This window comes from Podarcis vaucheri (assembly GCF_965113315.1).
Source record: "Podarcis vaucheri genome assembly, chromosome: 8".
NCBI lineage: Eukaryota > Metazoa > Chordata > Lepidosauria > Squamata > Lacertidae > Podarcis > Podarcis vaucheri.
This window is the reverse complement of record NC_138766.1, coordinates 72009230-72025319: the sequence shown is the minus strand read 5'-3', so window position 1 is coordinate 72025319 and position 16090 is coordinate 72009230. Positions and strand designations below refer to the sequence as shown.

The 16090-nt window shown below is 40.6% G+C and overlaps 1 protein-coding gene and 1 long non-coding RNA gene across 3 annotated transcripts in view; one reads left to right on the top strand and one right to left on the bottom strand.

Moving 5' to 3' along the window:
* Positions 1-3268: 3268 nt before the first annotated feature.
* On the top strand, positions 3269-7609 carry LOC309539695. The gene is made up of 2 exons (XR_014222961.1): positions 3269-4009; positions 6248-7609. It is a non-coding gene; the product is annotated as an uncharacterized lncRNA (long non-coding RNA).
* The window catches only part of ATP6V1C1 (ATPase H+ transporting V1 subunit C1), a 33147-nt gene continuing 24406 nt past the window's right edge, over positions 7350-16090 (bottom strand). For both annotated transcript variants that reach the window (XM_082235772.1, XM_082235773.1), the window contains exons 6-13: positions 15385-15476; positions 14658-14756; positions 13053-13121; positions 12057-12149; positions 11881-11974; positions 10226-10323; positions 8594-8720; positions 7350-7985 (exon numbers count right to left, since the gene is read on the bottom strand). In XM_082235772.1, coding sequence (XP_082091898.1) covers positions 7890-7985; positions 8594-8720; positions 10226-10323; positions 11881-11974; positions 12057-12149; positions 13053-13121; positions 14658-14756; positions 15385-15476 — 768 coding nt within the window. In that variant the 3' untranslated portion in view covers positions 7350-7889. The remainder of the gene's footprint in view (positions 7986-8593; positions 8721-10225; positions 10324-11880; positions 11975-12056; positions 12150-13052; positions 13122-14657; positions 14757-15384; positions 15477-16090) is intronic.

The window sequence follows — 16090 nt, the reverse complement described above, 5'->3', positions numbered from 1 at the left end:
GAACAAAACTCCATTTGGCAATGTTCTGCTGAAAATCTCATTTGATGTTGCTTTTGCATTTTGATCTTCTTAGAAAAAAATGGGAAGAGAACCATGAACAAACATATTCTCATTTGCCTTTTGAAAATCTCTCTCGTGTGATCAGCTGTTCAGAAAGAAGTTCGAAATCCTCAGATACAAAGGTTACTCCAGCTTCAGATTTGGATTACATATGTCAACGTTTTGAGATATAACCCATTTCAGTTGTGTACACATCCCTGACTCACTGGTTGCTGAGCAGTGGAAGTGTGCTGCCGGGTAACAGTGCGAGCAGAGAAAATGAACGATACTATTATTACATAAAATCATCTCCCACCCACTGAACTGACTCATCAGAGCGTCACTGAGTAGGTTTTTGCATCCGTATCAAAACATGACACAGTAATCCGTTCTTTCCTTTCCCCCATAACATGATATAGCATTACTCCTTAATTCAGTGTAGGATAATGATTATAATTTTATTTCCTGTAATAAAATACTGTCAGCATGTCAAGGGGAGGAAGAAGTGGGGTGGACTTTTTAACCTCACTGAGAAGCAACACAAGCCATTCATCTGGAATGTGGGTTTGGATCTTGCAGTCCTGGCCAAGAGAGGAGGAACTAGGGGATGAAGAAGAAAAGGGTGCAGCACTAAACACAGGTAGCAAAAAGAGAGGAAAGCCTCCAAATCGTATGCTTTTGAATTATGGTGCTGGAGGAGACTCTTGAGAGTCCCATGGACTGCAAGAAGATCAAATGCATCCATTCTTAAGGAAATCAGCCCTGAGTGATCACTGGAAGGACAGATTGTGAAGCTGAGGCTCCAATACTTTGGCCACCTCATGAGAAGAGAAGACTCCCTGGAAAAGACCCTGATGTTGGGAAAGATGGAGGGCACAAGGAGAAGGGGATGACAGAGGACGAGATGGTTGGACGGTGTTCTCGAAGCTACGAACATGAGTTTGACCAAACTGCGGGAGGCAGTGGAAGATGGGAGTGCCTGGCGTGTTCTGGTCCATGGGGTCACACGCCAAATGACTAAACAACAACTTTGAGGCTTTACCAGAGTAGCTGAGGAGGCATCAGGAACAGTCCTTTATTGCTCTTTAGGGAGAGGTCATACTTCAAAAGAGAGTTTATTTGTGAGATTACCTTACCCCATATATGGCCATTTTTCTGCTTTGATCTGTTGCCACATAATACTCATTCTGCATTTGTAAGAAATCAGTCTTTCAGTGTGGCAGCACCTACCCTTTGGAACTCCCCGCCTTTTGAGACCAGGCAGGCACCTTCACTGCACCCTTTTCAATGCGGGCTAAAACCTATTTGATTTAGAGAAGCCTTCCCAGATGTATAGAATGTTGACATGTGCTTCAACCTTATTTTTTAGCTTATTGTTCATTTAAGAAAAAAGTAGTGTTTCACATAGCTGTTTAACGTTTTTTACTGATATTTTTTATTGTTTTATTGGGGTGGGGTGGGGTGGGTTTTTTTTGCAAACTGCTTTGAGAGGTTGTTTAAATGTAAGTTTTCTTGAGGAGGAATATGCCAGCGCTTGGCAAAGTACCAGGCAGGCATTTAAAAGGCTGAGCAAAGTGTGGGATACAAGCAGGAAGAGCTTTGTAAAGCCAGTGATATAATTTTTTTTTAGGTGAGGCAGGAAAATTTCAGGAACAATGCCAATGCAGACAGGTTTTCTCTGATACAGAGGGACAATTGAACCTTGCTCTGCTTTGTGAATAGAAAAGCTTGGCTCCAACCCAAAAATGCTTTATAAGCTGTGAGGGCAGAATAATTTAACTGAGCTTCCACGCGGGGCTGCCCTTGAAGCTGTCCCAGAAACTCCAGCAGGTACAGAATGCTGCAGCGAGGCTCCTCACGGGGTCCCTGCCATGGGAGCATATTCATCCAGTGCTTTTCAAGCTGCACTGGCTCCCGGTGGAGTACAGGGTCTGATTTAAGGTGCTGCTTTTGACCTTTAAAGCCCTTCACGGCCTAGGACCCTCGTACCTACAGGACCGCCTCGCCTGGTATGCCCCACGGAGAGCCTCAAGGTCCATAAATAACAACACCCTAGTGGTCCCAGGCCCTAAGGAAGTTAGATTGGCTTCAACCAGAGCCAGGGCCTTTTCAGCACTGGCCCCAACTTGGTGGAACGCTCTGTCTCATGAGACCAGGGCCCTGCAGGATCTGATTTCTTTCCGCAGGGCCTGTAAGACAGAGTTGTTCCGCCTGGCCTTTGGATTGGAGCCAATTTGATTCCCTCCCCCCCCCTTTTTTCCCTTTCCTTCTCCTGCAATGAGGCTTCATTTTAATATTTTAATGTTCCATTATTTTAATGTTGTATTTTATTTTTGTTTTTAAGTTGTAATCACTCATCTTGTTTTTATTATTGCTTGTAAGCCGCTCTGAGCCCGGCCTTGGCTGGGGAGAGCGGGGTATAAATAAAAAATTATTATTATTATTATTATTCTGCCTTGAGTTTGTATAGCATAACTAATGTAAAGCACATTAACTGGAAACTCTCTCACCTGAACGCATGCAGAGATTTTACTGTGGTGAGTGTGGTATACTATCGTATGGAGGGCAAATGTTATTCTGCAACATCCTGCATACTTGACAAGTACCTTTATCATCCTTTCCAGTACGGAAAAGTAATTAAGTGAAACAGCTTTATGCATCTGTTTGGGTGTTAACTGGAAATTTTCAGAGTAATAGAACCAGTGTAACTAGAAGAAAGGGAAAATGCTTAATTATCCATGGCAGCATGTGGCAATATTTTGAATAGATGGGGTTTTTTACAACCACTTTAATTAAGCCTAACCCACCCCCCGTGATAATCCTGTATTATACACCAAAGGTGAGGAACCTGTGGTCCTCCATATGTTGTTGGACTCCAGTTCCTCTCATCTTCAGCTAGAATAGCCAAGAAGATAATGGGGGTTGTAGTTAGCAATATTGGGCGACCGCCTTATCCCTTGCACACCCAGCAGACTGCTGCGTTCTGTAGGAGTTTCTCCTGCAAGTTTCAGAGCAGGGCTTTTAGTACAGTTGCCTCCTGTTCTGGGGAACAGCATTTCTGTCGAGATGCCATAGGTGCCCGCTATCGCCATTTTCTGGAAAGTTGAAGACATTTTTGCTCCGATGGGCTTTCCCAGTTGGATAAATGGGCCATTACCACGATTGCCCCCTTGTTAGGGTTTTAGTCTTCATTTCAAATGTATTTGTTATTTTTATGTATTTGTTGTTTTTATGTATTTAACTCTTTAATTACCTAATGTGTAAATCACTTTTGAGTCGATTGTTTAGAAGGCAATTAATATATTTTTTCTTGCTAATAAGTAGCATAATCATCTAAAGGGCCACAGGTTCCTGCATTCCCAAGTTACGGCAGTCACATTTTACACAGGCCAAAATGAATGATTCATCCATTGCAGTGAAGTCCATAGAACTGTTGTAATTTGAAAGGTGGCATATTAATGGCACATACATTATCTAGCTCCCCCCCCCCTTGAACTGGAAATAAGGTGTGTGTTTTTCATAGTCAGCTGATTTTATTTGCTGCTTTTGGTTTTTTATTATTCTACTATTTTGTGTGTTTTACCATTGCTGTTAGTAGTGGCTTTGAGGTACTAGCAAGAAGGTGGGCATATAAATTTTTAAAATAAATATCAAAAACAGAAACTGCCTGCAGCTGGTAAAAAAAATAAGCCTGCTGCTTCAGTTCAGAACAGTATAGCCAGGTTAGGCACTGCAGACTCTGAGGAGACTTCATTATTTGATAAGAGAGCATTCGCATCTATTAGCACATGGAAACCGGTCTGTGTGGAAGAAAGTGTTGCTTAGCAACAGGCAAAAATTCTAAACAGTAACCTCTGTGAAAGTGATAGGTGTTGTTTGTTGAGAGGCATGTGGTGTGGAAGAGATTGGGATTTGTTAAAAAATGGAAAGGAAGCACAGGAGCATGAGAGGCAAACTTGCTTCCTTCTATGTGAGAAGGAACCCATATATAACCCATATGTCTATTTAATCACTTACAAAACATAGGAACAGATGGGAGTAACTGCCAGCAAGATGGTCTCTGCTTTAAGGAGACTTCTCAGTCTTCAATGGGAGTTATCCCAGCAAATTTTTGTTGTCCAACCCAGGGGTTCCCAAACTGTGGACCGTACACCACCAGTGGTTTGCAAACCTCATTCTGGTGGTCCATGTCTGTGAAAAACATTCAACGTTCTTAGAACTTGGCAGCTCACCTGGAGAGTAAGTGGGACAGTCCGAAAGTGACAGATGGAGGAGGCATTCGAAAGAAGCAGAGAGGATTAGCAGATAAGTTACTGGAAGGCTAGAATCCAGAAGTTCAATCTTTTTTCAATTAAAAAAATCATACACCACCTAGCACAGCTATTACTACAACAAGCAGAAAAATAATTAACTGGTCCAAGACCATAGGCAATTTTGAAGTCATGTCCCTTGAAGTGGACCCTGCACATCCCCAAATCCTGAGGCCCAATGTAGACTCTCAAAAAAATCAAATTACAGCAAAGAGACTACTACGTGGTATTTCAGATTTAGTTTTTAAAGACATTTTTTTCAACGCATTTTAAGCTGACCAACATGGATGGTGGAAAAGCATGCTTCCTGAACCTTTGTGCTGGCAACAAAGAAATGTCAGGTCACCTGCCTGAAAAAGCACAATAATGCAGGAAACATGTTTAACTACCATCAACATATTTCAACCAATAGGGGAGATGCTTAAGCAGTGAAAACCTCTTTTAAGTTGTATGTGGTGCCCATTGGGAAATGAAAGATACTTTTATAGTCTCCACATTTCCACCCCCCAGGTGTGGTTTGTATTGGGGATGGGGTGGGGTTGTACTCTACATCTTGTTTGAATTACGTACTTTTCTGTGTATAAGACTGTTTTTTTTACTCTAAAATAATGTTAAAAAACGGGGGTCATCTTATACACAGGGATCATCTTCCCCCATCTTCATAAATTTGAGTCCCCAAAAATAGGGGTCGTGTTATACATGGGAAAATACAGTATTTCACTTCCGCTGGGGGAGATTTGTCTATCGTAACCCAATCCCTTCAAGAGCACCAGACAAGTCACACTTCAACCTTCTTGCTTTGCTTAATTGGGTCATTATCAGCTTGCATGAGCAAAATCTATTTTTTCTTTGCAACAATTTACTCCTAAGGATATATTCTGTGCTAGTTCAAAGGTTGCTTTTAGCATTTTCAAGAGTATGTTAGTGCTAGCAATGCAATCAGTTCACATGCTGTGTAGGTCTAACAACGCTGTTAATACAAAAAAAAAAAAAAGGTCACAATCTTCATTACAGAAGCCTCTTATATCTATAACATGCAAAATGTTTTTGAATGTATTGCAGCAGATACTTTGTGTTTTGAGTAAATTAATATCTTTAAGGTAACTGTAGATGCTATAACAAGACGTTCAAATGACACCTCCGTTAGCCCTTCTAAATTTGTTCACAGACCAAAACTTGCATGTAATGAATAAGGACCGGATAAGTCATTTGCTCAGTGCAGCCAGGATAATCATAGCTAGGGCGTGGAAAGATTTATCAAGTGGCATGGCACCAAGTGCAGCTTATAGCATTATTGGAAAAACTTGCCCATAAGCTAAGACGTACTGTATAGACAACGTAGGTGAGATGCATGTATAGACACATGGTGTGATTTTATTGTTTCCACAAATATACAAGAACATAGTCAGGCTCCACCAAACACAATTTGTGGCAGACGTGAATCAGGTAGCATGTGACTCCATGAAATATGTCATACCCACTACCTCCAGGCTTGCTGAGAGATGGTAATGAAATAATAGTCAATCAACATTGCTTCTTCAGACGTTATATTAAAGAAACTGGTCAGATCCTCTTAAAGGACCCCTTCCAATAATTGTAAGAACTGCGTTTAATTGTATTTTTGAAGTGATTTTCAACATACTTAATATTTTCCTGATTCTCCTGTTTCCTGTATCCCTCTCACATACTCCCTAGTAAATGTTCTTGTTGCTGTTTGTTTTTATAACAATCTTTTTTGAAAAAACAAAAATAAACATGTAAAGACAGGTGTTAGGTGTTTGGAAGAGACTCGGTTGATGCTGCTATCAACTGTTGTTTAGTGATACGCTGTTGTTTTAATGGATTGTGTTCTCTAAAATAAAGAAGAGTAACTGTAGGTTGTGTTCTGTATCCATCAGATTATGTAAGCAGTAGTTCTGGCAACAGGTTGAACTTTCTGGAAGCTGGGTCCTGGCATTTTGCAGCACAATTCGAACAGCGCTGACAGGCTGCATTATTTTCAAAAGAACAGTTTTGAGCTAGGCTACATGTTGACCTCAAGCTGCATCCAGCTGGCACCCCAGAAGCTGCTGGAAAGTTATTTGATCCAGTGGAGCCTTCTGTCAGTGGAAAAGGGATGGAGGTGATCTTGGGTGGTCCTTCCTCCCTCCTGCAACTGCTGTGACACGGCCCACATTATTCCAAAGTGTTCCACACCCTATGAGCAAATTTGGGGCCTCACAGAGGAAATTGCTGTATAGCTTTGGTCTCTGTTCTGGTGAAGGCTCTGCAGGATCAAACAGCATTCAGCGAGTGGAGGAGCACAACTGGATACAGTGGGTTCACTGTAGCACTTGACCTGCAATCTTCTATTATAGCTCAAGGTAGAAAAGAAAGGTGTGTAGACTCTGCAGAACAAGGTAATGGAAATCTGGCGTATTTCTGGCACTTAAAAAATATCATGCTGTTCTCCTAACAGACATCTGTTAGAAGAAACCAGCTTATTACTGAAGCTCCCTTTCAAGTTCTCATTTTAACATTTTGCCAATACCTGATGTTGCATTTACTGTAATATCGTTTGTTTGAAAGTGGCACAAGGGTGCCCTCTGGTGTTCCAGAAACAAAAGTGGGGTGGTAGTGCAGAAGCTCCAAAAAGTTTTAAAATATTCAAGCGACAGAAATAAGAATTGGATCTGACCGATATTATAAAATTATTCTTCTTAATACCAAAATGCATGTTAGAATCAACCAGCTCTTTAAAAAGACCCATCATGTTTCCCTATTTACTTGGGCCCAGCAATGAAGATACTCTTATTGATTATTGTCCTGTAGGTCTTCATCTATTCTTCCTCTGCCAGCCCCACCAATTCCTTCCAGCGATTGCTCATTATTGATTGGCTTCATTTATGACCACCACAAATCTATTCGCTTGCTTTAGCACCCAGCGTATGAATCTCACCTCTCAAAATGGTTCCTACCAGCTTTTGACAAAGTTATACCAGAGTGAGACAAAGCAGTCAATACAGTAGTACAGGTGCTTTTATTTTTCTCCTGTGAATGTTTCCTGTGCATAAGTTTAAAACATTCAGAAAGCACAGACTGAATATCAATCTCCACATATTTTACATCACAATTCAATAACAATGTTTACAATTTTTATATCTATGAAACACAGTGAACAAAATGGCATTAAGTTTTCTCCCCACAATCTTCCTTTGTAAACAAGTTCTTCCCGGAGGATAGTCAATGGAATTGATGCAGACCACGGTACGAAAGAGGAATGACCCTTTAAAAACTTTTTTTAAATAAGGACTATTTATAAATACACTCTGATTCTCTCAATATACATTTACAGACCTGATCAATTTAAAAGTGATACTTACATTTCTCTTTTAAAAGAAAATGTCAAAGAGATGGACCACTATGGGGATTATTCTCCTACACAAGGGAGGAAGCAAGCAAGCAACAGGTTTACAGGAGAGAGTTAGGAGCATCACCATTCTTCAACCTTTTCTTCTTGGACACCAATATTATGGGAGGATGGTCAGGGTCAGAAGTCATCTACTTAAATTCGAGCAAGTTGCAGTCTATCTTGTAGTACACATAGGGGTAGTATTCTTGCTGACTGAGGTTCAAACCTGGAATATCCATAGTTGCCTATAAAAGACAAGTTTATTTTTTTTAACTCAATAACTAAGAGTTTAGCAGGAGAGTTAATGGCCACATATTTTCTTTACACACGTACAAGTACTATTGCTCAGACTCAGACAAAAACCACCTGAATTTTATCTTTTTGGTACATTTTAAAATTTCCTTCCCACTGGGGAAGGGTCATAGCTTTGTGACAGAATATATGCTTGACAAGCAAGATTTCAAGATTTTCTCCACTTCCACACAACACAAACATTTCACTTAAAAAAAAAAGTGATAGCTGGGAAACTTCAGAATTTAATGAGACTCTCAACCAGTCCCACTAGCTCCACTGAGATTGATAAATGACACCATCTGCCTCTATCAACAGAGTTTCCATGGCACCAAGTGATGCTGAATGGGAGATGATTGTTCCAAATCTGCCATTGTGGCTCTCAAGACATTGTGATTACAACATCAGGGTAAACTTATAAACTATCTAATCAGCACCAGCTCCCATGCTGGTAGATGTGGCTGAGCCAGATAGTGTCTCCTTGGTGTAAGAAAATTCTCAGTCAACGCAACTTCAACAATTTGAATTGTAGGTGGACGTTGTAAAAATGCAAGTTACTTACATCAATGATTGCTGCTGCGCTGCTGTCAAGGTGCTTGTACAAGTCATACAAAACCTCTCTCAATTTCTTCATTGTTTTCTTGTTGGGCTGAAGGAGCATAGCCTGGAAGTTCACTGGCAAACCATACCTAGAAGAGCAAAGTAATTTTAAAAGCTGTTGGGGATGTGCTTCAGTTCTGAGACTTCTGGAATGCAATTGTTGTCACCATTAGTGATACAGTGAGGCAGCCGGTTCAGCTCGATCCAATGTAAATGCTGGAGGTGGGGATATGGTGGTGGAATATGCATGTGCTTCAAAAGCATCCAATTATTATTTTTGTTACATGATGGTTTCATGGAGTATGACAATAAGCCTTAGATGAGCAATGACCCTGACAATGTAAAATTAGCTTGGGTGGAGGGGGAATACAGTAAGAGTATGGAGAGGGGCCAAAGTCACCACTCCTGCCAGTTATTCTGGAAATATACTATTACAAAGGGACAGCAAAATTCCCAAAGATGTTGAGCTCTGCCATTAATGAAACTCAAGAGTCTCTGTACTAGTTGTTGTTTGCTGTATTGTTTAGAAAAGCTGTCAATAAAAATCAAACATTTAAAAAGTTTCTGAATAAGCACCTGTTCACTCTTTGTGTTCCAAGCCTAATTAACAGGCAGGAGGATAAGAAAAGAGGGGAAAACAGGTATCTGAAAGGGATAACTCTCTTATTTTGGAACACTTGTCTTATTCAAAGGTTTGGAATCATCTTTGGACCATATTGGCTATGAGTCCTGGAAGACCTGCTCCTTGCCTTGCAGGCTTCTCCACCTGGCCTGGGATGGCAGGGGCTGAGGCTGCTGAACAGACTCTTGTATTTCAGATCTTGTTGTGATTAATGTGGAAATTGTGCAGTTTGGTTGTGTATTTTTTAACTTTTTCTTTATTGTTTACGAATACTTAGGATATTTTTTCATGTTGTAAGCCACCTTGAGAATGATTGGAACTGTGGAAAAGCAGCATACAAATAAAATTTATGTATGTATGTAATCATATTTCCTGCATTTGCTATCTCAGTTTAAGAATCAGCTGTCATAAACCTGTTATAGTGTTTTACTGTGCATCTCCTTACTGCACTACATTGCCTCTAGCTCTTGCGAGCAGCAGCAACCAATTTGATATATGTCATGTCCCTCTGCTGAAAGAAGGGACTTTGCTCCAGTGGAGGCTCCCATTAGTGAAAAGGTGAGGGAGCGGAATTTTCATCCCTTCTGCGGCCCATTGTGCTACTGTCTGCCTCCTCAAATATGTTCCAGGGATGCCCTTTAGAACATCAGACATCCAGAATAACAGCAGAAACAAAGTAGCACATCAGACTGCAGGAAAAGGGGGAGATTTGAAGACCACCTCTCTGCCTTGTGGATCATGGAAGTATCTGGAATACCACGAAAGTTTAATATTAAAATAATCTCACTGCTTGTCTGATTGCTTTAGTAAATTGGCCTTGTTCCTAGTTAATGCGTAAATAGTAATTTGGTTCAGATAATCCTGGTGTCTGTGCAAGAGAGCGCAGCTACCAAGAGTCACTAGACCAAACATGTGGAATTGCTAGTGATTCTTGAAGGAATGGAGCAATAGCTCATCTAAAAAGAAAAATACCTCAAAACTGATTCAACGAAGACTCTCAGCGCTTTCACATGAATCCACGCAATGAAAGCTTCACTGAAATTTACTTTCAGCCATCGTACTAGAGGCCCCTGTATTTGGAAAGGAAAAGCAAGAAGTCATTTTAAGCATCAGGAGACTTTGCACTCTATTCAAATATGTTTTGTGTATGGCAACGTTACTGCAGCTGCTCTGCAGAATGAACAGGCCAAAGCATGCCAAGACGAGATAATGGATGCATCATTTGGCTGGTGAAACTGAGATTCTGAACATCAACATCTTGTCATTTTAAGCATTTATTTCCTGCCTTTCTATATGAAGACAGAGGAAGCTTACCTAAAACTATAAACTATCAGCAATAATATAAAAACAGCAGAAACAAAAATACATACAGCAACATGAAAGACCAAGTCAAGGGTTCACCTAGTCACAGATTAAAATGATGGGGGGGGGGACCGTCTTCACCTGGCATCAAAAATACATAGGACTAGTGTTTTTTTCTAGGGGGGGGGGACATGGGGGTATGCATACCCCATAACATTTTGTGAATTGAAGTTTGGCCTCATTGAGAGGCAGTATTTCAATATGAGTAGGAAAATGAGAGTAGCCCTAAACATTTTCTAAAAGAAAAAAAGCACTGCCTAGGTAAAGGCAAAGGTAAAGGGACCCCTGACCGTTAGGTCCAGTCGCGAACGACTCTGGTGAACCAGAGCAGCACAGGGAAACACCGTTTACCTTCCACTTGCACTTTGACGTGCTTTCGAAATGCCAGGTTGGCAGGAGCTGGGACCGAGCAACGGGAGCTCACCCCGTCGCGGGGATTTGAACCGCCGACTGATTGGCAAGCCCTAGGCTCAGTGGTTTTAACCCACAGCACCACCCGCATCCTTTTTACTGTATAGGACAGTATCCAAGGCTGCAGTTGCACTGGCACAATGCATTTCCATGGACTCAGGGGTGCTTCCTCTCCTGTCCTCATCAGCACCCCTCTCTCAAAACTAGCTCTGGAGGGTTGGGGGAACCTCTGGGGCAGATCTGGGGAGCTTCCAATGATGATCTTACTGGATAGGCAGGTTCATATGGAGGGAAGCAGCTTTTAAAAAGTCGTGAAGTTATTCAGGAAAATGTAGACAGAAAGAAAAAGGAACAAGCTTATCTACTGGCATGGATCTTTGTCTTTCAGAAATTACATAGGGCACCTCCAGCAGGAGATGTAATGCATTCAGAACCACAGAAATGGTAGCAATCCTCAATACACTGGGCACTGCACAGAAACATCTGAGAACTTACATGTAGGAAGGGACCCACACAACAAATTCTCCTTCTGTGGAGGTAATAGGCACTGGGTGGGAGGTGAGTTGTCTCACAGCCTTTGCGGACGATTCTAGGGCCCTGACATATCCCAATGCCATCTAGAAAACTAAATAACCAAACAGTGGAAAGCGTAGCCCAAACTGTAACATACAATTACTATAACAGCTTTCATACTGTCAAAGGCTGCTTTGCTTGCTCTGCATTTACTGCAACGTTTCTTATATATCAATGCATTAGTCTCAATAGTCCCTAAAGGCAGATGTAGGGAAGGAAAAACTATGGGGGGGGGGTTTGAAGAATTATCTTCAAATGTATTTAACACACATTGAACTTACAAACTGTTTCTTCTTATCAGTAGACAGCCTGTTCATTTCTTCCTTGTCTGCCTTCATCTCTTCTTCATTATACTGAAAGTCGCGGACCATAAACCTGCATCGGGAGACCAGCAGACCATTTTAGGTTGCTTTACAATGGCTGTTCGGCAGAAAAACAGCCTGGGAGGACCACTTACTTGTTTTCCCTGGCTTTGTGCCTGAACTCATCCACGGCCTTCCTGAACAAGGTGACATTACAGAGATAACTATCCTGGTCCTCCGAAAGAACACTGCAAAGAATGAAAGACGCCAGGGAGCAGAGGTCAAAAAATAAAGGAACAGACATACTGCAATAAAAACTGTAACCTGCAACGCAAGACCAGCAAAAGCAGCTTATGTGCTGCTGCTACTCAGTTGTACTGTTTCCGATTACAGTGCTAGGCTTACAGATGGTGTACCTCTATTAGAGGAGTAATTGCAGCTCACCTTTGCCATGCTTCACAGGAGAAGTGCTCAAGTCACATTTCACATTCAAAGCGTTGTCCTTTCTGAGCAAAGCGAGCGGCATTAAACCCGCTGAGTGCAATTTAAGTGTTCTCTCAGAAAATGACCTCAAATTTGCAACACTACTTAACAGCTTTCAGTAGCTTTCCCAATCTTGCCTGCTTAGTAAAGCGAATGGAGCATTCGAACTGAAGAACAGATCCTGCTTCAGAGGAGGGGCCAGAATAAGAGTCGCACCCGCCCTTGCCCCATAAAACGAATTCTGTGCAAACCAAAGGTTCCTCAAATGCAGTTGGCCCAGTAGAAGATCACTGGACTTTCAACCTTCAAGTCCAAATGAGACCATGACAAAAATATGCTTTTTTGAACATCACCTCACCTAACAATTGTACCATGTGGTTGGGCTGTGGCCAACAGTACAGCTGGCTGCACACATTACTGGGCGTTACTGGAACCAGACTCAGGATAAGGTGGCACTTGTATTCATGGTTCAGGAATGCAGGTTTCTGGGGAAACGGATTCAAAGACTCAAATCACAAGGTGATGAAAGAATTCTAAAAGAGAACTTTTTTTGGGGGGGGGGTGTTATAGTACTGGGCAAACCAAGTCTCCAAAAGCTGTTTCTCCTTTTTTTGGAGTACATCAGCCTATTTTCAACTGTGTTCCTAAGTGAGTGAAATCAAACTTACTTGCTGGATCGTGGCACTATCATATCCGTTAAAGTTTCATACTGCTTCATCCAGTCATTATAATTTATCCTAAAGATGGAAAAGTTAAGCATTAGTTGTCTTAACCAAAACCCCTGGGGAAGGGAGCACAAAGTTCTTTTTGCTACTGTCAGCACCACAAGTGCTTTCAGGACACACTGGGTGTACACCCAGGATACACCCAGGATCCAAGGAGCCATCTGATGTGTCTTCCAGCTTTCTCCATGAATACACAGAGGGGCTGCCTAGTTTCCTTTCCATCTACAGAAGAACTTTGCACTGCATCAGATGTTGCTCTGTCAGGTGCTAAGTCAGGAAATAGTTTTATAGCACTATTGTATGTATCTTTACTCAATTTACTCTGAACTCCAGGGATTCATTCCCAGTGGTGCGTACAGCTTAAGACTTAGACAGACTTAAGTTCTCCAGTGCAGCTTTAAGATCCTAGTGTTGACCCAGGACTTGCAAGGAAGTTGTTGTAATGAACAATACCTATTGCAAACTCTAGTTTTTATTGCATAGGAAAAAGCACTCCTGGTTTTCACAGGGTAGAACATTGTGCATTAGAGCAGAGATCAAACTTTTAATACTTGATGTTTTTAGATATGCTGGAAGTCACTCAGAGTGGCTTGGGAAACCCAGTTAGATGGATGGAGTATAATAACAATAACAATAACAACTCAAAGTGCATATTTTTCATTGCATTTTTATGGACACTTACTTTAAAGCAAATATGCATAGGTTTGCACTGCAAGCCCCATTCAACACCCAGAATAAAGCAGGCATGGGGTAAAATTAAATATAGAAATAGAAAACTAAGTTTTTGTTGTGTATATAATTTTAGATGTACAGAATGTTCTACACAATTAAGCAAGAAGCTAAACTCAACACCTTATTCTTTAATTTCAACTCTTTATTGGCCTAAAAATGTCTTCGTTTCCCAAGACAATACCTTTTTATCAAGTATTCCCAGTTTTAATTTTTTTTAAAGCTAGTAAATTTCCATGAGCTATCAGCATCCTTTGACCAACTCAGATACATCCTCAACACAATTTACTTTGACTAAAATATTATTACTAAGAATAGTCTCATTTGCCTGGCCTGCTAATACTTTACTAAGATTGTAGGCTAAGAGAGAGTTAGGGCAGGGAAGATAAATGCAGTGATAATAAGTAAAATGTTGACTGACTTGAGTAAATCCAATTTACAAGCTAAACACTTCAATAGGTTAGAGCAAATCAATGAGAATTTCTGAAACCTGGAGGGCAGTTTTCACAGCTTAGCTAGATTTCTCTTGACTGACTTCATAAATGAACAGATTTTGAAGTGCTTGTGAAAGGGCTTCAACTTACAATGGAAACACTGAGTGCTTTTGCTGATGTTGAGACAATGTAAAGACAATGCCCATTCCCCTGCCCCTTAGAAGTGGATTGTATATTTCCACATGTTCCTTTAATTATTCCATGGTAACATAGCAGTTTCAGCAAACAAATCATGCTGTGAAATATCCCTTCCTCTTATTACATTCTGTATGCTTGTCTTTATGTTTCAGCAAGGATTCTTTTTGAGACCAGGAGACAGACTTACTTTGGTACAACCACTAACAACGTAATCAAATATTCAGAATCAAGTACAAAGTCGTCTTTCTTTACAATTTCAGCCAGACTTCTGGTTAGCAAACTTCCCCTGTTAAAGAACAAGAAGATCAAGAAATGAATGTATAATTCTTATATTTAATTTGATCTGAATAATAAGACTTTTGGCAGCGAATAGCTACAATTTTTATAGTGCCCCTGATGTGATATAATCAATTAGACATGCCCCAAAGCCAATCAATTATTTTACTGACAAATAGCCAAAATCTCAATCCAAGTGAGTGGCTAACTTAAGCTTGGGTAAAGTATAAAATCCCAAGTTTTCAGATAAACTTGCATGATATGCAGAGCCCGCCACTTAAATTTTCTATTATAGCTGTGATGTGATAATGTTATCTGAAAACAAAGATCATGTGCTGTGATACTCAAGACTGACAAGTTGAGCTATATGGCTGGTTGTTGTACAATTCTCTGTATGACTTCAACATGATGGCAAATATGTTTCTTCCCTCTTTTTTCAGGTTTTTTTCTTAGCTTGTTTCAAATGTGACTTTAACTCCACCATTAACCTGTACAGTAAGTTCAAACGCAGAGGTAGGGCAGACTGCTGATTTAGGCCCTTACCTGAGAAATGTATGAATTCAGAAATCAAAAGTCACATTGAAATATCAAATTCATCAGCCTGCTTTCAGATTGCCTTACAGAAGAAGACAACTCACGCATTCTTCCTTTCCAAGTTCTGAAGGTTGCCTTTCAGGTTGTTGTATGCGGACGCCCTTGCCTTCAGGTCATTATCAATCTGAGTCACTCCCTTTAAAGAACAAATTCAGAAACAAAACTATATCAGTGTTTTCTAAGAAGCATTTAAATACTGGATTAGACTTTCCTATAAAAATGACAATTATGTGCAAATGAATATCAGGCTAGGAAAATAAGACAATATTCACTGGCCAGCATTCCAGCTGTTACGCTCCAGATGTTTTGGACTAGAGTTTCCATAAGCCCTTGAAGGACACCTGGATGAAGAAGGCCACAGATTATCACTTACACACAGTTTCGTAAAGAAGTTTACTATATTAGTAAACTGAGTTCGAAAAATCTGTAATTGCCTTAGAAAGGATTACGACTTGGAATCCCCTTTTTATGAACTCTTTTTAAAAGACAGAAAATTATTCTCAGAAGTAATGAAATAGCATTATTTTGTGGCATATATGACCCGTTTAAATGGAGCTTACACTTTGCTAGAACAGTCACTGAAGTTGCTAATGATGTGGGGGTGGGATCCAGAAACATACTTGAGACTTACCCCAGGGCCTCCACACACCCAGTGGAATTCGAATTCCTTTCCCTTTGCACATGTAACCTCCATACACTATCAAATCACTCTTGAAACTCCTCTCTGTTTTAAGTGCACCTTAAGATGTA